General features: G+C 34.2%; 1 protein-coding gene across 8 annotated transcripts in view; it reads left to right on the forward strand.

Annotated features, from left to right (window-relative positions):
• LOC128214138 (receptor-type tyrosine-protein phosphatase delta-like) overlaps positions 1–18,075 on the forward strand; it is a 174,921-nt gene that overhangs the window by 139,226 nt on the left and 17,620 nt on the right. For 7 of the 8 annotated variants that reach the window (XM_052920413.1, XM_052920418.1, XM_052920415.1 and 4 more), the window contains 4 exons: positions 8,157–8,257; positions 9,247–9,445; positions 15,476–15,760; positions 16,964–17,266. In XM_052920413.1, coding sequence (XP_052776373.1) covers positions 8,157–8,257; positions 9,247–9,445; positions 15,476–15,760; positions 16,964–17,266 — 888 coding nt within the window. The remainder of the gene's footprint in view (positions 1–8,156; positions 8,258–9,246; positions 9,446–15,475; positions 15,761–16,963; positions 17,267–18,075) is intronic. The other variant, XM_052920421.1, reaches the window with a different exon arrangement.

Here is an 18,075-nt window from a genome sequence, read left to right on the forward strand (position 1 = left end):
AACTTCAATTCAGCCAAATTGGCATATCAGCAAATAGTTGCACAAGCCCAGAACACAGTTGTCATGTTTAATTTACCATAACCTGATAGTGCAAGATTGTCTTTTTGAGTCAGAGAGAAATGCAAAGGTTCCCTCCTTGATTTAGGCCTGTCTCTGGGAAGGAAATGAAGCGTGTAAATGTTATAGGACCTAATTATGCTGCCTTGTTTATTGGCTCCTGGCAGTAGAACTTGGGGTGAATTTAACAATTTTAAGGACATAACAATTAAAGCAATTATTGATGAAGATGAAATACACTTAACTACACACTCTGGTTTGTATTGTCCTTTCTTTCAGTATTTATTACATTAATTGGATAGAAAATAATGTTTTACCAGGTGAACCTGACCTTTCTTGGTTTTGTGTGTATATTTTTCCAGTCATGTTTGCCTTTCTGGCACAGTCTGTGTGAGTAACTTGTACCGAAGAAAATCCTGTAGTGAAGATAATGTCTATTCCAAACATTTCACACCATGCACCATCACAGCAAACTTCTATATATCAGATAAGTCACTATCTAAAGTTTGAAAAACAGTTCTTTGATGGAAGCTAAAGTAATGGATATTTTATCCCCTAGCTTGAGGGGTTCAAGCCTGAAAATACTTTTTTATCTGATAGATTTTGTCTGATGCTTCTTCATGTGATTTTCTAAAACATGTTTCCAAGGAGATGCAGGGACTTAGTTCAATAGTTTCACAGTGCAGGCACACCACATTGGTCCTGGAACCGGGAACCAGATAGCCACATTGTATGTCCCAAGAATTAGAAGTTAATTCACAAACTACTATATCCAACCCAAAATCCATAAATGAAGTAATCAATTAATCATGATATAGATGATCAGTCAAGATTGGAACTCACCATATAAAAGGAGTGGAGTTAAATGACTGCATGTGGCTGTTGACATTAGAATGATGCACGTTTGCAGGTCGTAGGTTGTAGAGTATGGCCACAGTTATTTAATTACATAGCAGTTTCAATGGTCAATGTAGTGTTATCTGTGTTGTCTTAATAAAAGATATAAAAAAATAACCCCGAAACATTTGTGAGTGAAAATCGAAATAGAACATTACTTTGCAAAAATTGGAAATATAAAGATAACTTCACGCTGCTCTAGAATGTTATTTTACCATTGAGGAAGAATTTGTTGATAATAATAATGAATTTTATTGGAACATTAGAGTCAATAAATAAATTAGACCCAACCCTGCATGACATTTATTGAATAACAGATTTCAGGTCTTGACAGGCTCATGTTGGTCCTGAAGCTGTTATACATCAGTCTATGCTACATTCTGTAAATTGTTGAACATTTTATGAAGACAAATAAGATCTGTCATAATGGATTCAAAATCTTTGAGAAATGTAATATGTCAACCATAATTCTACAGCGGTCGGACTTTAGACAAATGTGTTGTTATTGTTTTTCTGAGAATTATGTTGGTGGTTCTATAAACAAACGACAAGAACAGATTAATCAGTTTGTGTTTCAAAATTATTTTTCACTTTGAAGCCCGAGTTGCTTCTGATGTATGGCAAAACTTTACCTATCCTGCAACCCTACTCTATATCCTTGTCTACTGCGTGGAGGAAGTCTTGCTTTGGGCATTCTTAATGGGTTCTTTGTCTATGTTTGTTGTCAAAAGTAGACAAGTGTAAATTAGTTGAACGTTGTTTGCAGTTTTCCCCACATGTGCACCTAATGTGTTTGCACTTTGGCACACTGTAAGGCCTGGGTCACTGACAATGAGGCCCTGTTCTGTCTTAGAGAGCCCGACCATGCAGTTGCCTAGATGTGACTTGGCACTGGGTCAGAAGGATCTGCACATTGTTACTCTTGATGCTGCAGTGAGTGAAAAATGGGGAGGGTTTTTCCATTTGACCAAAATTGTGATTATATATATAAATGATAATAAAACCATATGTTTAAAGAATCTGAATCTCCGCTGCAGATACTGTATAAACAACATCCGATCAGAACCTGGTGCTTTCCTTTTGGAAGTCTATTGTGACCTTTTCCATGTTCTAGTATTCCTCTCAGTCTCAGAGTACCTCTTTATGATGAGAAACATACCCTGGGTAGAGTGTTTGTTGTTTTGTACGAGACATTAGTGTAATTAGTGCAAGTATTAGTGTTTTATGACTGGCAGTCATGTCAGAATGTCAGGAACCTGTGAATACCAATCATACTGGGCAGTTCTTCACTGACCTCTGGTCTTTACTGTTTTGTGTTTAGGAAACAATGAACACAGACACAAATATTAGCAATTAGAAGAAAATGCTACTAGAAACTAGAAAAAGAACAAATTAACATTGTTTCAACTCTACATAATTGCCTACCAGAGCTGTAAACTGAGAACATACATGAGCCAGCTGTGGTCACAGACCGTGGACAGGTAATTTGGGTAGGTAAGCTCTCTGGTAGCTAGCTATCTGGGGAATGTTCCATCCTTGGCGGGATTGAACACTACCACCTGGACACACCTGGGCAGTGATTTGTCTTCATTACCTCCAGTGGACACCCACTGGACATTGGCTCCAAGTGAGGACCGCATAACAAACATTGTGTCAGTTAAATATTAAATCTTGTACTTTCTCTAAATAACCTAGCATCTTTTAATTATAAATATAATTGGGGTCTGTCTGACAGTATGATTCATAGACAAGTTTTCATAAGTCGCTCTGCAACATCAGTTTCTGGATTTCAAGTAGCACATTCTAACAAACATGCTCTTTGTTGAAAATTGATTAAGCCACTCGTTAAATTTACCAAGGGTAAATTTTGCTCTTTCAACACCTTTAGTCAGTAATGTGGGTTTTTTTCCCTCTGACAATATGTATGTTATTGTCATGCCTTTTTGTCACTAATTAATGGGAATTATTTATATTGGAACTAAGCAGACAAGATAGCTGTGCTAATTATGACATTGTGTTCTTTCACTGAAGCATTCATTGTTTCTTGATCCACTTCCAAAAATCTTGTCAGATCAGGCTCGGAATACAGCTTCATGGAATCATTCTTCAGAGTGATAGTACACAAATAAGCAATTACTCTAACAATTTAGGTTCTATAAATGTTTCATGGTGTCAATAATGATCCCACAGTTAATTTCCTAGTGATGAGGGATGCACTTGAATTATCACCGGTTTTGTTGAAAAAAAGATGATGAAAACTCTTATTCAGCATGGTTAAGCATCTCACTGTAATGGAGAGGGTACAGTTAGAGTCATAAGTCTTAAGTATATCATATCGGACAATCATTGAGATGCTGGTAGTCTAAAGGTCTCCGTTGCAGTCAAAAACAATGTTTAAAAGAAAAAAGTAAAAGAAACATATCCTGACACTAATCTTTCCAACATTTTTGCTTTCAGCACTTTGTGATAAGATACTGGAAGCTTACTGTCTAGATTGACTGCAGAAAATGGTTTGCTGGGATTTGACATGTATCCAAATCTGATATGAATAAAAACTATTTGAAATGCCTGCAGCCAATGTCAGGTTGATATATCAGTTACAATTGTTGAGTCTGGCGCTACAGGAAGTGGTAAATGCAGGAGGTATATTAAGGTGCGTCATGTGATACAGGGCATATGGCTTCTACAAACATTCAGCTATTAAGAAAAATAATTTTTGCCAATTTTCATCAACAATGTTCTTTAAGGTTTATATAACTTCTGCATTGTGTAGTGTTTCTGTTTATAATCATCAGCAACCGTGGTGGTAAATACAGCAAAATTGTTAAACATAAAAAAATCTGACCAGGTCAAATGAGGCTTTTACTGATTATTTACCTCCCTGGTGTGGTTTCTCTCACTGATCATTGGCCTCACTCATCTCTTGCTCCAAGAGTCACCAAACAATCATCTTTGAAAAAAACATGATCTAGCTGTTTGTTGGCTTCTATGACATGCAATCTCTTGTGCTGTGAGTTTTAATATTATTCACAGATTTTCTAAGATTTCCTGGACATGACAAGGGTGTCCATCAAAGCAGATTAGCAAAGCCATTCATTTCAATTTGTTTCTAATCCTCGCCTTGTTGAAAAGTTCATGTTCCTTTTGCAGTTCAAATTCTCTGAAGGAGGAATATCTCCCTGTTTATGAAAAGTGGAAAAAATGTCACTTGTATTTTGGATTCTTCCCTTTTTCTGGTTGTTATTGAAAACTGTTGTCAGCTAATTAATGATGAAAAACATTTATAAAATGTTGTAGCTTTGTCAAGATGACTGTACTTTTTTGAATATCAATTCAAATAGAAAACAAAACCTTTGAACGGCAGATTTGTTATAGAAATGTATCATTATTTGTTTTTAAAACGGAGAAAATGGTAAACATGCATTGTTGAATAGTAAGTGATAATTCCAGGAAGAATACACTAGTATTTTACTGAATAACAACTCCATGTGAGCATAAAGTGGGAGTGGGTGGGTGAGGAGTAATGTCTGCCCAAGTGTCTGCAGTTTCCATCAGAATTGTTCTATAACACTTGGTATGCTAGGGGCATAATCTCTGGAAGAGCAATAAACCAGCCTTGATAACTACAAAGCATACTTTTTAGTGACAAATGAATGCACACCACTAATGCCAACAACATATGTTTAAGTAGGAAACATGATATGCAACTTCAAAATATTTATAAACAGTATTTGTATATGCCCTTTTATTAATTCTTGGCAATTAGTGATATCTGATAGCCAGATTTTTTTTTAATTTAGGTGTGGATATTAGGTCAGGTAAAATTGCTGGAACTCACCCACTTGTGTCACTTATAATGACTTATTGTCTCATGGAGGTAATTAGTTTAAACTGGGGTTTCATAACATTATCTGCTACGAAAAAAAGAAAAGAAACATAATTGGGTCGTCATAAATGTGTTTTGTGTTTAAAATGTAAATAACAACATTTTTTGTACAAATAGGAACACTGTGCTATATCATTATGTAATTATTGCCATTAGTAGCAATATATTTTATAAAAAATAGTGTTAATGTTGAAAACATTATTGGCTGTTAGTAAGATTATGGCAGTAATTTCTGCCCCACCCACCCAGTTTGAGTGATTTATTGAGCTGGTTCCCTTGGTGATGGAGATAAGATTTTGTGAAATATCTGATAATCCAACATTGTTGGCACTTGATGCTGAAAATATCGGTATCATTGAGATTTTGCAAACATATTTTATATAAATGTCTATCAAAAAATAGGTACAAAAACTTGTGCAATAAGAAAACTGTGGTATGTGTCCTCTGTCTTTAAATCTAGAAAGGAATGAATTTCTGAACATGAACAAGCCCATGTGGTGTCATTTTAAAGGACAAAATGCTTCTGAGGTCAAGTCCATTTAAAAACAGTTTTGCAAATAATTATGGTTTAATTTTCTGCAGACAAAGGGTGTTGAATTTCATTTCCACATTTAATACTTGATGGATTATTCAAGGAGTTCTATTTGAATTCAAGAAATAGCATTTTAACACCAGTGTAATCCTAGAAAATCACTTTAAAAGACTTTATAATAAGGAACATGTGCAGGGAGAATTCTTAATCAAGCCACAGTAAAAAAAAATATGTGGCTCGATGAGGAAACTAAAACGAAAATCCTGTGAAAAGGCCAAGTGTTGACATTTAGGAAAAGTACTTTGAGAAAAAGGCTTAGACAAAATTGAATATTGTATTTATTTTATTGACTTCTTAGTAAACCGATTGTTTTAATTTTTGTGATTTGTGTACATAAATGTATATAACAGTTACTTAAAATCTGATCAGATCTACTAAAATATGTTTAAATGCTATTTAAGTTAAAGTGAGTCTCTCCCTCATTTGGTAGGCAGTACAGATGTATTGATCCCTGGCTTTATCAATTCCCTAGTCTCTTTCCAGGCAATATGCTTTAATCGGCTTAAATCGGACTGAAAAGGTGGCATCCTGTCTTATTCCTTCTGTTTTCCCCTGTCAATTAGAACCTGGTAATTAAAGAAAATGAATATTGCATTCTTGTAAATAATGTTTTCTTATTGGAATTTGTTTGTTCTTCACGAATTTGCTTCTGTTGAATGTGGGGCATTTTGAATGCAAGCAATTTCATTGAACAGTGATGGGATTGTGTAGAAGAGATAAAGAAAACATGTTACAAGGGAAAGGTAAATGAGAGGAAATGAAAAAATAATGAAAGAGTTGATAGCACTGTTCTGTTTGAGTCATATTGTATTTATATTATTGGTACTTATAATGGTTGCTTGTTTCGGGGTGGAATATTTCTTACAAAGGAGACAGCATCATGTTGAGACCTTTGAGAACTAGCTTTTCCCATTTTGATTTTATTTCTTGAGAAAACTTCCTGATCTGCAATTCTGATTCATCTGAGTGTGAATGTTTACCTGTTACTAGTGTACTGGTAGAAGTCTATTTTCATTATTGATTTGAAGAAATCCCATTCTCGACATACCCTTTATTGTTGTCTTAGTAATAGAACTTAACAGCACTTTCTATAATGTAGCTAGTGCACTGTTATATTTTACTCTTAAAATAAAATCTCTTAGATCTTCCAGGCTCTCAACTATGTACAACAAGGTGTGTGCTACCATGTAGCATATCCAAGAGCAAAGATAGAAACTATTATTCATTGATATTAATGACTAGAATTCAGTTATATTGAGAGGATGCTGTATGAAAAGCAGATGACTGAATATAAAAGGTAAACAACAGGTATGAAGTGAAGTACCATACTATAATGTCTAAAAAATCAACTGTGTATAAAGAAGATGCTGTTGTTTTTGCCTGCCCTTGCACACACCAGTTCGGGCGCGAGAGGAAACCGAGATTGTATACCCTCCCGATCACCGCCCTGTCAAGCCCCTGCCCCCCTACGACAGGGGCAACGGTAACTTGGACCTTGTGCTTTATTTTATATCATCGTCTCCGCTTCTATGTTAGATCATCAATATTCTCATTGCAGTTTTTATTTGTTTCAGCCATCTATCAACAAACTTTCAACTACAAAAATATACCAACCACCTAAGTCATCTTTTTTTCCAACCACTAACATCGCCTATCTCCATAAGTGTTGTTCCGTGCTGTGAATGTGTTTGTCATGTTGGAATTTAAATTTAAATTTTAAACAATATTCATAACGTTCTCTGGAAATGGACATTGAGAAATAAATTAATATTTCTGTTTTTTAGAAAAAGGATGTTCACCCATGGTCTTTTTAGACTAATAAGCACCCAAAATGTCCATTTCCTAGAGTATTAATTTGTGTCAAACATCCCTACACCTTGGAACACGGCAAAACTGGCCAACCCCCTAGCTTGCACATCAATGAAGCACTTTTAGATGTGATTGAAACATTTTATCAGTGTGTTTCTTATCATTTATCATATCTGTAATTAGTGTCACTGTCTACTCTACGCTGATCTGTCTTGATGAGAGTTTTCGCTTCTTGTTGTAAGTAATGTCTTGCAAAGGAAAGTAATTTCCTTGTATCTGTCTTTATTAGTATTAGAATGGAATATAGATTATGGTTATTGAAAGTTGTAGAAGAAATAAGTAGAGAAGAGCTAATGTTTATTATTACATTATTGTCAATAATGAACACCTTATAAATGCATGGGAACCGATTTTCTAGACTCTTCTAGGCAAAGTACCGTGTGGTATGGCTTATATATCAATATCTATTTTAGAAGAGTACGTAATATTTGCACTTTACGCAGAATTTATTTGATATTTTGCTTTAAAAAATGTATAATTATAAGCTTATTTCTCTTATCCACATGTTTGCATGATGCATGTTGGCATGCTTAGGGCGATGTTGTACCTCTGGGCTATCATTGTAACTATATTGTACTCAATTATGCATAAAAATTAAAATGTTTTCTTTCAGGTTCTGTATAGTTTTGCAATATATCTAATGCAACTACAATGCAATATAATAATTGTACATTATAGTAGTTATAAAACGATTTGAGTTACATTGTTTGAAAATTTGTTTGATTTAATTTAACACATTTTATTTTCAAAAGTTTTGATAATAATTATTTAAATATTGCTTTAATAGTTTATTTTTCTTGGAAATCAAAAGTTTTTTTAAAGATTAATTGTTTATAAAAATGTTTTCCATTGTAGCGCCAGGATCTGCACCCAGAAATGTAAAAGCCCGCCCCCACAGCCCCCAGACCATCCTTATTGACTGGGAGGAACCTGAAATCCCAAATGGTGTCATTCAGGTATTTGTCATGCAGTCTTTCAGTTCAAATTAAAGTTCTTTTGGGTTAATCTTGAGTTCTCAATTCATTTGAGTATTTGTAGACAGAGGGTATTTGCAGAGATAGAAATACTGCAAAATAACGCCTCATACTGAGACTGCAATAGAAAATGAAATTTTGTTGTTCAATGTACCAATGAGTTGTAACTAACCCATAATGATTTTAGAGTATTTGAGGCATTTCCTATGTTTTGTCTGCAGAGATTGATTGTGGAAAAGTAATCAATGCTTTCTTTGAACATCAAACAAAGACTGGTGGGTAATTTGAATGTCCTAATTACACAACTTTCATGCCTGATAAAACACATTAAAGAACCATTCCAATGGTATGGTCTATAAGGAATCTTTAGAAAGGAAACTGATTTTTTTACAGATGATGTGGTTATGATTTTCCCCATCATGTCAAATATTTATCCTGTCCTGTGTTTGCAGCCCATTCATCATTTATCCTTATCTTCTTGAAGAAATGGCAGTCAAGCTGTGTACTTTTTATCTAATAATTTGCATTTTCCATGTAACTTGTCACTTCAACAGGCTGTCATTTTCAAAATGTTATTGTAAAATATGTAATTGGATGGATCGTTTAATGAAATATTGATGTAATCGAGCCTGTGGCATTAGCTCTTCGAGATCTGTAGCTCTCGATGGCGGCAGAGCGCATACACGTGATACAGCAATTCAGACAATCTTGATGTCTATAATTGATAGTTCTAGTACTTGTCATCTATTTTTATAAAAGGTTAATTGGAAAATATTATATTGAGCTTTAACTGCATAGTATTAACACATGAATATGTAGTTGAATTTAAATTTTACCTCATGGTTTTTGGGGAAAAAAGAGTTGGTATCTTTTTAGAAAAAATCTTCACAATGATCATTTTCACCACAGATAACATCTTTTAAGATCAATTTATTGAAAACATCAGCTAGCAGCACTGTTTTTATTAACAGGGCTACAAAGTGTTCTACACTACAAACCCTGACCTACCCATTGTCCTATGGCACAACCAGGAGGTTACTGGGGACAGCAAGATGGCTACCATCAGTGGTCTCCAGCCAGATGCTACCTACACCATCTGTGTGCTGGCATACTCTAGTATGGGCCAAGGACCACTGTCCATCCCCTCACAAGTGATGACAACACAAGGAGGTAGGCACTGGACTTTTACTGTCATTGCTGCACTGAGTGAGTGGCAGTTTGTTGATGTGATTGGATTTATCAAAATTTTACTAACACAGTTTGACCACGTTTATGGCTATACATGGGGCCTCAGCTCATTTTGGTTGAATATTGATAAAAGAAATGTGGAAAAGAATGAGTTTAGCTTTTTTTATGAAATTTGAATGACAGATAATTAGGGTTTGAAATGAAGATGAAATTTCTTGATATATTTTTTTCACAATTGAGTTTAAGACCATGGCATATTTATGAGCATGGTAAAAGGAGACAATTGCTACATATATTGTTACTTTTGAAATATGTTACTGATTACAGTTAAAATCTAAACTTTGCATTAGGTTCTGTTTCCATCTGTTATAAGTCAAAATGCCCAAGCTATACAGTGGTATAACATATATTTGTATGACATCTACATAAAAAAGTGTTGGTAGGCCATATAATGATCACTCTGCATGCATATAAGGTATTGGCGCATGAAGCAATTATGCACAATGAGCGTATGTTGCGTACAGCATGTCATGTGACCAAAATTGCGTTAGCGTGAGCCCCGCATGCTCAATAAAGTGCAAATATCAGCCAGTCTTGCGGTCTGCGTCCCTGTTGCGTCTGATTTGTTGGTTGTTTTTTGTTGATGATATAATAATTGTTACATGTTCAATATAATCATAATCGTTACAATATAACCATGTATACTTGGTTTCATTTTATATCAGTTTCAGATGTAATCAGTCTTATTTATTTATTTTTTTGCATACAATGATTAGAGTAGTTACAATGTTGCATGGAAACCATAAAACTAACAAATTTAGATAGCTTAATATATTATAGGTAATAATTTGCTGATTGAAATCGGCAAAATTGTTGAAGAATATGAAATCTTTTATTTTCATATTCTTTGAAATATAAGTGCTCATAAGTAGTGCTTGGATGCTTAAAAAATTTGCTAGAAAGATTTTTTCTCGTATTTTTTTCTTAAGCATACAATATAATCATTTTTTAATAATGACTAAAGCATGTTAAGAGCACTACCAATTATATAGGCACAATCTGTACACTTTGTGATGCTTCGAGCACACTTACTGAGCACACTAAAGCTTGCAAGAACTTAATTTCGCATCTAGTATTTGATAGATAATACTTAGGAAAATTTTGTCCTGAATAAATTTAAGTTAAAAGATACAATCAATATGTAGTGAAATGTCACTTTCAGATCGTAATAACATAAAAGTTCTTGCAATCTCAATTTTTATATTCATACAGCCAGTATAATTTGTGTTTTAACCTACGGCAGATCTTCAAAATTCAAACTCCCGTATTTATACGAAGGGTGGTAAATTTGCTGGTAAGTTTGGACCAACTTGCCCCTTCAACTTCTGTCCATCAATGTTTACACCTGATGATGTTCGTATCTTCAATTTTCTACACTCTTAAAAATCTATTTCTCTTGCTGAATACGGACTTTTGCAAGGCATTATCATTATGTTTTTCCATTCCAAGCAGTGCTTTATTTAGAAGAGAACCATTATGATTGTTGACTAAAATGACAAGGACAAAATGTGTGAGTGTTTTAATTTTATGTTGAAGTCTTGATCCTACATGTTGAGTATACGTGACAGTGTCTCTGATTAGTTAGCAACTAAATGTCTCATTTTACACTTGTCTCTAATTGGTCACCAATAAACATGTCTGTCATTGGTTGACAGCTGAAGTTAATGTTTTGTGATCTTGTACTTTATTGGTCATAACCTAAATGTTAATGTTAACTTTATGTCTATTGGTCAATAGCTGAAAATAGTCAAAATTGGGACAGGACATTTTATTTTTTTGAAATACAGACAAATGTCTTGTTTTTGTGCTAATTCTGTTTGGCTGAAGTAGATATAATTAAACCCAGACCTTGCAGATGTCCACAAGTTTTTTATAACTTTTAACAGTTTTATTCCAGCTAGAACCAACTTCTAGTGAATGTCGGCTGTTTTGTTAAATTTTGAATCTTTGCAAGCAAGCATGGTGTCATAATCACACATACTTTTCTGCAATTTATAGCTCCAGAACATTTCTATGGTTGAATGATGATGTTTGATGCTTACATTTTTTCTAGCCCAACTGTGTAGTTAAGATAATATGGAAATGCATAATAAGGGTTTTAGGGGGGAGTGTTGTTGCTTAATGAGACCAATATTTTGTTCTAAAACAGTTATGTATAGAATTGTTCCATTTTTATTATTTTTGCTCATGTACTTGTGTTGAAATGCTGCAATTAAAGTATGTAAAGTATGTAACTAATTTTGTTCATGTTGAAAAAATTGCTTTTGCAATACATTTGTGCATTTTAATTGTTGCCCATTTTATTTGACCACCGGAAATGGAAATTTAAAGTCTTTTAATGGGATACCATAGAAATAAGGATTTTATTCTTATGCATTAATTTGAAAACAAAAATTTAGGAGTTTTCTTGTTATATGGATTTTTATGCCCCCGAAGGTGGGCATATTAAAATCGCACCGTCTGTCCGTCCGTCCTTCCGTCCGTCCGTGTGTCCGGCTCAATAACTCGTGTCCGGGCTGAAACTTTCCCTTGTATGGACAGATTTTATAATAACTTGCCACATGTGTTCCACATACCAAGACGACGTGTCACGTGCAAGACCCGTGCCCCTACCTCAAAGGTCAAGGTCACACTTGGGTCTTTATTCACAACGGAGTGCTGCATATAAGGACATAGAGTATAGGTTGTCGTGTCCGGGCTGTAACTTTCCCTTGTATGGACAGATTTTAAAATAACTTGCCACATGTGTTCCACATACCAAGATGACGTGTCGCGTGCAAGACCCGTGCCCCTACCTCTAAGGTCAAGGTCACACTTAGTGTTTATTCACAATGGAGTGCTGCATATAGGACATAGAGTATAGGTTGTCGTGTCCGGGCTGTTACTTTCCCATGTATTGACAGATTTTAAAATAACTTGCCACATGTGTTCCACATACCAAGACGATGTGTCGCATAAGGACATAACAGTGTCGGTTGTCAAATATGGGTGGTATTTTTTATGTTTAGAGGAAATTTAAAATAACTTATGTATTATGCCATATGTATTTGACATGTAAAGGCAAGATCAACTTTTCATGTACTGACCTTGTTTCTTACTTAAAAATTAATTGCAGCATTGAACAGTTTGATTATTTTGATGGCATGCTATTTGAGCCTTGTATAATGTGTTCATTTCTCAGTCATGTTTCCCGCTGTTATGGATAGATTTAGACTATGACAGTGATGCTTTATCTTACTATATCCATGTTTCAGAGTAGATCCGTCATGTCTTGTGTCATGTTCATGTTGTCATTTTTATAAGTTTTTCTAAATTGTTTGATCTATAAGCTCGAATCATGCATTTTATACTATAATAACCAGATTAATTTAACCAAATGTAAGTAATGCCATAAGTCAATACTATGATGAAACCTGATTTTTTTGATTTTTTTTTTTTTTCAGTATTATTTTTAAGTAAAAAGTAAAACATATAAGTACGAGAATAATGTCAGATATAAACAAATATTAAGTCATTCTGTGTACTTTTGATCATAATATTTTCTTTTCAAAGATTATTTCATTCTGTTTATTTGCATGAATTCCAAGTTTATATTCAAAATATGAATGACTGAAACTCAGTTATAAAATCAGACAAAAATATGGCATTGGTTTACATGGTAACTAATTTTGTTCTTTTCTGCTTAAAGATGAACTTGTCAATGATATACTAAATTGCATAATTGAATGAAGAAAATCCATTAACATTGCATAAGTATGATATACACGTTGACTACATGTACCTGTGTTTGTCCGTATGTTCAACTAACATGTGTTTTCTCTCCCTACCTTTGTGCGGATAATAGAGACAGTTGGTAAGATTTGTATAGACTTAAGTGGTCTTATCTCTTATTTTCCCTTATTTGCACTCGTTTTTCATGACCTAATTCTGCTATAAGCCTGTAACTTTCCAATATGTAATTCATTGATATTTCTCAACTTTCTCATCTCTAGCGCATTACACTAATTTTCTGTTTTATAAGTAAAAAACAATACTTAACACACGACTAATTAAAAACAATAAGAATTGTCTCCGAGTATTTTATAAGTGCAAGTGTCTGATCAGATATTGGAAAGTTCAACAACTGATAAGGATATCTTTTTATCAGATTTTATTATTTTATTTTTATCCAATAAACAAAAAAAGTTTTATTTTTTGGTGAAAGGAGTTTAAGTTTTGTTTTATGCTTTTTAAATTTAAGTAATTATTTACTTTTTTCTGTGGATCTAATACTGAATGCTAATGAAACATAACTGCATGCAGTATTAACCTTTTTGTTCTTATGTTTTTTAATATTTTTTTTGGAAAAAAAAAAATCATTATGCCTGATTTTTATCAAACCTGGAGTGACCATACTGGCAAATGAAATGTTTGCAATACAATAACATTGCTGTTTGCTATCTTCTGCTGTTTGTCCTCTGCTAATAAACTTGAAGCTAGCGCAGCGTCCCATCCCCCGCAACTAAAGCAAAGCTAGCGCTAAATGCAGAGAGATCTTTCCCTACAGCACATTTTACTCAGACAGGGAAACAAATAGGTGGAACATAAGATTCTTCTTTAAAGCACAGCCATGTTAGTGAAAGAAATTTTCAAGAAACACTGTAGTGATTTTAAAAGTGTAGCATTATTGATATCATGTGAGTCACATGGTGTAGGGTTATTGATACCATGTGGGTCACATGGTGTAGCGTTATAGATACCATGTGAGTCACATGGTGTAGCATTATTGATACCATGTGGGTCACATGGTGTAGCGTTATAGATACATGTAGGTCACATGGTGTAGCGTTATAGATACATGTAGGTCACATGGTGTAGCCATATTGATACCATGTAGGTCACATGGTGTAGCGTTATAGATACATGTACGTCACATGGTGTAGCCATATTGATACCATGTAGGTCACATGGTGTAGCCATATTGATACCATGTAGGTCACATGGTGTAGCGTTATAGATACATGTACGTCACATGGTGTAGCCATATTGATACCATGTAGGTCACATGGTGTAGCCATATTGATACCATGTAGGTCACATGGTGTAGCGTTATAGATACATGTAGGTCACATGGTGTTGAGTTATTGACATTTAGTTCTCATGGTGTAGTGGTATAGACCATGTGGGTCATAAATAATAGTGCAGCATTATTGACTTTGTTGTTCTCATGGTGTAGTGTTATTGACCATGTAGTTTACATGGTGTAGCATTATTTACCATGTAGGTTTCATGGTGTAGCATTATTGGTAGCATGTAGTTCACATGGTGTGACATTATAGATACTGTGTAGAGTGGAAATAGACTTATACACAATTAAATGTCAAAGCCATGTTCTGAAAGTCCTTGATAAAAATAAAATATTTAGTGTCAGGATGTATATTAGAAAAAAAAAACTTAACTAGGCAAATTAAGTTACAATTAAAATAAAAACAGATAGTACTAATTCGTTTTAGATGAACATTTAAAAACCTAGAGTCTGGAATTTCTTTTTCTTTTTCCTGAAGTTGCCTTTCGCCTTGGAGGAGGTATATATAGAATCTAGACACGAGTGGTGGTGGTGCTAGTCTCGACTTTGCTAGAAATCTAGATGCACTCTTCTACAGTTTTTCCTCTATTTTTATTCTGCCTTGAAATTAAATGCACCATTTATTAGCAATTTACTATCTTATAAAAAATTTTTTACAAAGAAATACCACGTTCACCACATCAAATAAAGCAATATAATGTTTAAACTACATTTTGGACACAAAAACAAATTACACACATCGGTAAACAAAGATATTTTTTATACATATTAATAATGATCAACAATTTTTAAGAGAAATTACAAGAAAATTCATATTAAGAAATAGTTTTATACACATGTTGTATTGTTGTATTTGAACATATCTTAGATTTTACTCAATTTTTCAGTTCCACTTCAACCAAGGAATCTGCAAGCGAAGGCCATATCTCCAAATGAGATCGAAATAATGTGGAGCGCCCCAGAAGATGTTGACAAGATCATCAGCTACACACTGTACTACAACAACTCAGACAAGAGTCTGATTGGCTCCCATACCATTTACCCTCCAACTACGAAATACAAGCTCTCCGAATTGACACCAGACACAGTATACAACATTCAGCTGGCAGGTCGGAGTGTCAAGGGGGAGGGGGCTAGAACCATTCTTGTGCAAGAGAAGACGCCAGAATTCAGTAAGAATAATTTCCGTTGTAAATTAGTGTCAATTTCCTTAGAGAATTCTTTTTTTATACAAGACCTGGTGTATTTTGTGGAAGACCTTATAAATAGTGACCTGAAAGGTTACATTCAACTAAAGAAAGGTTTTACTATGTCTTCTGCAAGATATATCACTTCATCACAATATAAAGTGGAAAATATATCACATGAGTGAAACTATAAACACGTGACAATGTTGTTCTAAGACAAGTAAAAAGGATTCATTGAATTGAATTGAATTTTATTTTGAATTTATTGGAAGATAGAGGTTGTTATCGTTAAAGTTGTGGATTTTGTGCTATCCTGTCACCCTGGTTACAATTCAAAGTCAAAGAATCCTTTTTGCAAGAAAAAAGATTTCTTGTTAAATGAATTTATTTTATTTCAAGACAGTTTTACATATTTACCTGAGTGTGTGTATTGTTTTCTAGATATAAGCCTATAATCATCTAGTTTTTCTGTAACTAGATGTTGTAATGTGGTCATCTACATTATCATTATCATCCATTCATATACTCACCTACCATACAAATCTTTTATTTATATGATGTACTGAATTTACATGATGATTGGGTTGAAACAGCAATTTAAAATTTTGTTTTTCTTAACATTTCTTTTTCCGATATGATTTTATGAATCTTTATTTTGCTTGATTCGATTCCTCTTTATAATGTAATACATTAACAAAATAATTTACAGAATGGTTTTATTTAAAGAATATGAAAAGCTCTGTTTATGACCTTCTATTTTGTTTTGCATATTGTTTTCATTTTACGTTTATTCCACCCTCTTGGAATTGGTTTTCCACTACCTTTGTTTATATCCATTTTTATTGTCTTGTTGTCTTTTCTTTCATTTTTTTGCCAGTAACACTTGCCGTAAAGCCTTTTCTTACCTCATAACTCACTGTTAACATGAAAATAAATCAGATTGGAAAAACAGACAGTAACAGACAGTATATTTTACATAGGGCATTGGCCATAAAATGTGTTAACAGTTATAGAACATTAATTTTCCCTAACATGATTCATCATGGGTAGGGATGGTAGGAGCTTAAGTTAAACTTATCAAAGAATATCAATGTAGCAAGTGAGACGGGCAATTGATTTTGTTTAAATTGCTGTTCACATATTTTGTTTTTCTGTTATTTTCACCTTGCGTTGTCTTCGTCAATATAGCCCCTGGTGCGCCGCCGCAAGCTGTAAGCGGGCGCCCTCTTAGTCACAGCTCAGTTTTGCTTGAGTGGAAACCACCGCCGTCAGACAAACAAAATGGAAACATTCTGGGATACAAGGTGCTCTATGTCGTAAACGAGGATGGAAAAACTGAGGCTGATGCTCAGAGCGTAGAAGTAACAAAAACTGAAGCAGTACTGGAGAAGCTGCACACATACACTGAGTATAAGTTCTGGGTGCTAGCCTACACAGCTGCGGGCGATAGCCCAATGAGCCCGCCAGTGCGTGTTGTAACACACGAGTCGGGTAGGTACCTACACATGGATGATGATGCAATCTTTGTTAATGCCCCCTCCCAAGCCCAGTTTGTGTAGCGATTAACCAAAATTAACACCGTATTGTAGCTTACTGTGATTTCTAATGGCAAACAAAACCTGCGAATGAACCCCATTGCAAAGCCTATCTGCATCTCCTGTGGAAATGAAATTTTAGTTTCATGTAAATTTCGTGATATGTCAGTAACTGTATCACACATGCTACAAAGAATGTCTCTAGACTGTAGAAGTGTGATGGACGACCGGTAGAAATCTAGACTTGCACTCCTAACACTCGGGGTCGTGTCAATGATAAATAACAATATCATAATGCTCGTCGATTGAATTCAGTAACATTCTCATAACCATCAACCATTGTCATCACTGTCATTTCCATCATTCTGTTGTAACCTATGTGGTGATATTTTTGGAAACAATTTAAAAAAGAAGTCTAAACAATTATCTTGTTTGCACTTAGATGTGGTGTAGATGAATTTAAAAATAACCTTGACCTTTGATTCAGAACTTTTATCAATTTTACCGATTGATAGGTTAATAAAGGTCAAGGTAAACTTTCTTATAGCATAAACGGTGCATGTTTTTGGCATCACGATCGTGACCATATTTTTGCTTTTATTTGTTATTATTTTGGCTCTGAAACAATCAACCCTAATATTTTCCTAGAAATGTCACCACTCTGTGTTAGATATTGCATGCTGCATGTTGCATGATGTTTCATGTATGTTTAATGTTTGAAAATCAAACTTGTACAAGTTTATAGACCTTTAAACACTATTATGA

The sequence above is a fragment of the Mya arenaria genome, chromosome 13 (assembly GCF_026914265.1).
Source record: "Mya arenaria isolate MELC-2E11 chromosome 13, ASM2691426v1".
In the NCBI taxonomy this organism is placed as follows: domain Eukaryota; kingdom Metazoa; phylum Mollusca; class Bivalvia; order Myida; family Myidae; genus Mya; species Mya arenaria.